This window comes from Vitis riparia, chromosome 4, assembly GCF_004353265.1.
Source record: "Vitis riparia cultivar Riparia Gloire de Montpellier isolate 1030 chromosome 4, EGFV_Vit.rip_1.0, whole genome shotgun sequence".
Classification (NCBI taxonomy): Eukaryota; Viridiplantae; Streptophyta; class Magnoliopsida; order Vitales; family Vitaceae; genus Vitis; species Vitis riparia.
The window spans coordinates 8870230-8875595 of NC_048434.1; the positions used below are offsets into that span (position 1 = coordinate 8870230).

Below are 5366 nucleotides of genomic sequence, written 5' to 3' on the forward strand. Positions count from 1 at the left end.
TTATGAGTGATTGTGAAACTTGTCAGAGCTTATGAGGGAGCTTGAGATGGATGGCCGAGAGGATTCTAAAAGATAAAAAGTAATTACTTTAAAAATTGTTCAAAATTTTGAGGTATAAAAAATTTTACTTTCTCAAATTTTAAAATTTATGAAAGTAAGTTTTAAAGGCATAAATTAAATTTATATAGAATGTAAGAAGTTTTTGTTTGAAATAATTGGTTAAAAGGGATGAAATACTCCTTTTGTGAATTCATCAATTATTATGTTTTTGTTTGAAAAGTAACGCATTTTTAATATAAATGTCATTTACTATTTCAAGTATTTACAATATATTTTAAAAGTAATTGTCACTCTTACAAGAAAATAATGACATTTTTGTCAAAATGAGGTAAAAAAGGATAAAGGGTTAAATTTTCAAATTTGATTTTTCAATGAACTTTTTAATCAAATAAACTTTTTTGTTTTTAAAAATAAAAATAGAAAATATATCCAAATAAACAATGAATGTTTTTACCTTTGCTCCACCAATTGAATTATGTTCTCGCCTTTGTTATATCATAACGTTGCCATTTGACCTACACTCAAAATTGGTTCTCGCATGTGCTTATCTTTAAGAGCATCCTCACTCTTGTTTGTTATTTTTTATTTAATTCAAAATTTTATTCTTGGTCCACTAAGTAAAATATATTGAAAGATCCATTAAAAATGTGACGTACTCTATACTTATTGTAGCATTATTATTTTGATTTAGATATGATTCCATTTATTTTTTTTTTAAATATAAACGATAAAAAGAAATTGTACGATAGTCGGAAGATAGGAGTGACTTTCTTCCATCTCAAGGAGCATAAAAGTTCCAAGCATTGACGGTGTACTCAAGAAGTATTCCTTTGTATTCACCAGTTAGTCGGGTCCTTTCTGCTAACGTTGTGTGGTGTGGTCTTTCTTGGATGCTGCCGATTCCTACTTTTCAAGTTCTAAATCCTATAAATAATATCATTATTCTCCCAAACATTATGAATCCCAAAGCCTCCCATAAAACTTCAGAATGAGAAACAACCTTACCCAACTCCCTTTATTTCTCCTCTGCTGTCCGTCTTTATGGATTTTCTTCATAGAGATGGCCATGTCACAGAACACAACAATACCAGTTAAAGTGGGAGTGGTTCTTGACATGGATACATGGCTGGGTAAGATGGGTTTGAGCTGCATCACCGTGGCCCTCTCAGACTTCTATGCCTCTCATGGGCACTACAAGACTAGGCTGGTTCTGGAAATCAGAGATTCCAAAAGAGATGTTGTGGGTGCAGCTGCAGCAGGTACTCTCGTTTCATAAAACTTAGAATACATTTAGAAAACAATTGCATTATAGAGACATATAGAAGCAAAAGTTTAAACTTGCCCTCTTATTTTCAAACAATTAGATATTTTTATTGCCCTTTTAGATGAGCGATTGATTATTAACAGAACTTTTAGACAACTTTTATCATTTTTAATCACAACTTGCCACAGAAATACGAGATTAGAAAAATTGATAAATGGTGTAAATGTTAAGCGTTTAACTAATAGATCGAATTGGATGAAAGAAAATTATATTCCTTCTTCTGCCAATCACCATTTCCAACCTTATATCAAAGTTCAAGTTCTTCCTAATTAACATGGTAAAATTGTAGTGAAGACATTAAATAAGAAAAGTTGTTGAGGAAAAAGAGTCATGAAGTTGAACCAAGATTAGCATGCCCATCAAAGATGGCAAAAAGTCTCGTTAAATTGTAGCACGTGTTTTCAACTAAGCAACATTTCTTGCCTCGGAAGATGTTTCTTTGTTAACCACATGATGCTTCAAAGATGAAAAAAGTCTTCATAAATTTGATTTCCTCCTTGTTTTAAAAGTCACTCTAATATTGTGGTCATGTTCCAAAACCGATGCCTATGATCTATGTTATTGAGAAATAATGTGATGCAGAAGTACATAAAAAAGATTGATAATTTGTTATAATAAGAAGATTGATAGTTTGTTAACAAATTCCAGTATCCATCGGACCAAGGGGATGTATTTTCCATTTTTGTACCTTGTTTGATTGTTGATAATATAGTAGAAATTGAATGAAACTTCAGAATTATTATATTTTAATTATTGTGAAATTCAGCTCTAGATTTATTACAAAATGAGGAAGTTCAAGCCATCATAGGACCAGCATCCTCCATGCAGGCCAACTTTGTGATTGGTCTCGGAGACAAGGCTCATGTGCCCATCATTTCATTTTCTGCAACTAGTCCTTCTCTTTCTTCACTCCGGAGTCGATATTTTGTCCGAGCCACACTGAATGACTCAGCACAAGTACCAGCTATAAGGGCAATTGTCCAAGCCTTTGGGTGGAGACAAGTTGTGCTCATTTACTTTGACAACGAGTACGGAAATGGAGTTATACCGTATCTTACTGATGCCTTGCAAGAGATTCACACCCGTATCTCCTACAGGAGCGTCATTCATCCATTAGCCACAGATGATCAAATCCTCGAGGAGCTTTACAAGTTGATGACAATGCCAACCAGAGTTTTCATCGTACACATGTTTACACCTATAGGCCCACGACTTTTTGCCAGAGCGAACGAGATTGGAATGATGGAAGAAGGTTATGTATGGATTCTAACTGATGGGTTAACTGATATCTTGAGTACTTTGGATCCATCTGTCATTGATTCAATGCAAGGAGTGTTGGGGGTGAAGCCTCATGTTCCAAGATCGAAAGAGCTTGAAAGTTTTAAAATCAGATGGAAAAGGGAAATCCAACAAGAATATCCGACCAATGAAAGCTTTGAGCTGAACATTTTTGGACTCTGGGCTTATGATGCCGCTTCTGGGTTAGCCATGGCAGTTGAAAAACTTGGGGCAACAAACTTCAGCTTCCAAAAGTATCATATTTCCAGAAATTCAACCGATCTTGATACTGTAGGAGTCTCCCTAATTGGTCCAAAACTCCTCCAGTCACTATTAAATACTAGATTTAGAGGCCTCAGTGGGGATTTTCAAATTTTTAACAGACAACTACACTCATCAGCTTTTCAGGTAGTCAATGTGATAGGCAAGGGGGAAAGAGGGGTAGGATTTTGGACACCAGAGAATGGAACTGTAAGAAAGTTGGATTCTACTTCCAAGCCCAATCTAGGAACAATCGTATGGCCAGGAGAATCTCCCTCCGTCCCTAAAGGTTGGGTCCTTCCAACCAATGAGAAGAAATTGAGAATAGGAGTACCAGTCGTCCAAGGTTATAGTGAATTTGTAAAGGTGACGCGAGATCCTAGCAGTAACACAACGGAGGTCACTGGATTTTCCATAGCAGTCTTCGATGCAGCGATGGCAGCATTACCATATGTTGTTCCTTATGAGTACATTCCCTTCGAGGGGCCTGATGGCAATGAAGCCGGTGATTACAACGATTTGATATATCAAGTATATCTCCAGGTCAGTTGAACTCTTTACCTTTCCTAGCACATAGAGACAACTCTTGGTTGGCTTCAATTATAATGAATTTTGTCAAACTAAAAAGCTATTGCAGTTCCCCGTTGTTGGCTTTTGAGTACATAGGAAACAACCAAACTTGCAGCAAATTTTCCTGCAGTGCATAACAGAATGGCCCCATTGTTTATTGTTAACAGAAGTATGATGCTGTGGTGGGAGATACTACTATTCTAGCGAACAGGTCCTTGTATGTAGACTTTACACTACCTTACACAGATTCTGGGTTGTCAATGGTCGTGCCCACTATAGATAAAAGAAAAAAAAATGCATGGGTTTTCTTGAAGCCACTTACTTGGGACCTTTGGGTGACAAGCTTTTGTTTCTTCGTATTCACTGGCTTTGTGATTTGGGTTCTTGAACATCGAGTAAATAAAGACTTCAGAGGGCCTTGTTCACATCAAGTTGGCACTATCTTCTGGTTTTCATTCTCAACATTGGTGTTTACTCAGAGTAATTTCTCTTCCACCTCCTTGAATTTTATCTAGCAATTTATCTACTTATGTAATATTCAAATACAAAGCATAGTGAGCACATCTCAAACACAATCGAAACTAACTTCTAGTATATATGGCCTGCTTGCTTGTTTCCCATGACTGTAACCTCTATTAATATATGGACATTCCATACAATATGCAAGTAAATTTCAAGATAATTTTTATGTTTCAGAAATTATATATATTTGACTTTATATTGATTTTCTGGATTGGATTTTCTTTTTCTTTCTTAAATTATGTTAACAGAGGAGAGAATTGTCAGCAACTTGGCTCGGATCGTGATGATCATATGGTTTTTTGTGGTGCTGATTCTTACTCAAAGTTACACAGCCAGCTTGGCTTCAATGTTAACAGTTCAACAACTCAACCCGACTATCACCGATATAAATGAGCTCATAAAGAAGGGGGAGCCTGTAGGTTGCCAAAATGACTCTTTCGTTTGTGAATTCTTGATCGAGTCGATGAAATTTGATGAGTCCAAGCTTGTAAAGTATGAGTCCCCAGAAGAACTGGATGAATTATTTTCAAACAAGAGTTCAAAAGGTGGAATTGCTGCTGCATTTGATGAAATCCCTTACATGAAGATTTTCCTTGCAAAATATTGCTCCAAATACACAGCAGTCGGACCAACATACAAGTTTGATGGGTTTGGATTTGTAAGCGTTCTCTCTTAAAGTGTACAGATTTTCATGCAGTGGTTTCTGATTTTTGATCATTTTTCAGGTGTTTCCAAAGGGTTCACCCCTTGTAACTGATGTTTCAAGGGAAGTCTTAAACGTGACAGAGGGAGCTAAAATGCTACAATTTGAGAAGGCATGGTTTGGGCAAACACCCAGTTGTCCAGAGCTCACCAGCTCAGTTTCTTCAAACAGCATCGGCCTTAATAGCTTTTGGGGCCTATTCCTCATTGCTGGAGTCGCTTCATTCGTAGCTCTCATCACATGCATCACCATGTTCCTTTATGAAAATAGAGATATCTTAATAAACTTGAATCCCCCATCTTCCATATGGGGAAAAATTAAAGCCATAGCAACACGCTTTGAAGACAAAGATCTCAGGTCCCATACCTTTAGAAATAGTGATCAACTTCCAGACAAGCAACATCAAGGCCATGGATGTAGTTATAGCCTCGCCAGCTACACCAACTGCCCTCCAAGTCCATCAAGCCTTTTGATCCCAACACACAGCAATTTTACTTTCTTCGGTGAACAAGGAACGCCTTCTTCTGGACATGTTGATCCGGTCAGTTCAAATCGGCCGATGCATCCACATATATTGTTTGAATATGAGCTTGCTAATATAAATCATGAGCAAACAAGATTTCATGCCCCGTGACCCGCTCCAAGGGC

At 36.8% G+C, this 5366-nt stretch overlaps 1 protein-coding gene across 1 annotated transcript; it reads left to right on the forward strand.

The window, feature by feature from the left end:
- The first annotated feature begins 1108 nt into the window (after positions 1-1108).
- Positions 1109-5352, forward strand: LOC117913213 (glutamate receptor 2.7-like). The gene is made up of 5 exons (XM_034828177.1): positions 1109-1319; positions 2151-3466; positions 3661-3973; positions 4264-4673; positions 4741-5352. The coding sequence occupies exons 1-5, from the start codon at positions 1121-1123 to the stop codon at positions 5350-5352; spliced, it is 2850 nt and encodes a 949-aa protein (XP_034684068.1). The 5' UTR covers positions 1109-1120.
- The last annotated feature ends 14 nt before the right edge of the window (positions 5353-5366 follow it).

Excerpts from the sequence above, each read along its gene's own strand:
- LOC117913213 (XM_034828177.1), top strand. The coding sequence starts at position 1,121 with ATGGCCATGTCACAGAACACAACAATACCAGTTAAAGTGGGAGTGGTT. Across the intron at positions 1,320-2,150 it reads TGTGGGTGCAGCTGCAGCAG|CTCTAGATTTATTACAAAAT; the intron begins GTACTCTCGTTT and ends TGTGAAATTCAG. Across the intron at positions 3,467-3,660 it reads TATATCAAGTATATCTCCAG|AAGTATGATGCTGTGGTGGG; the intron begins GTCAGTTGAACT and ends TATTGTTAACAG.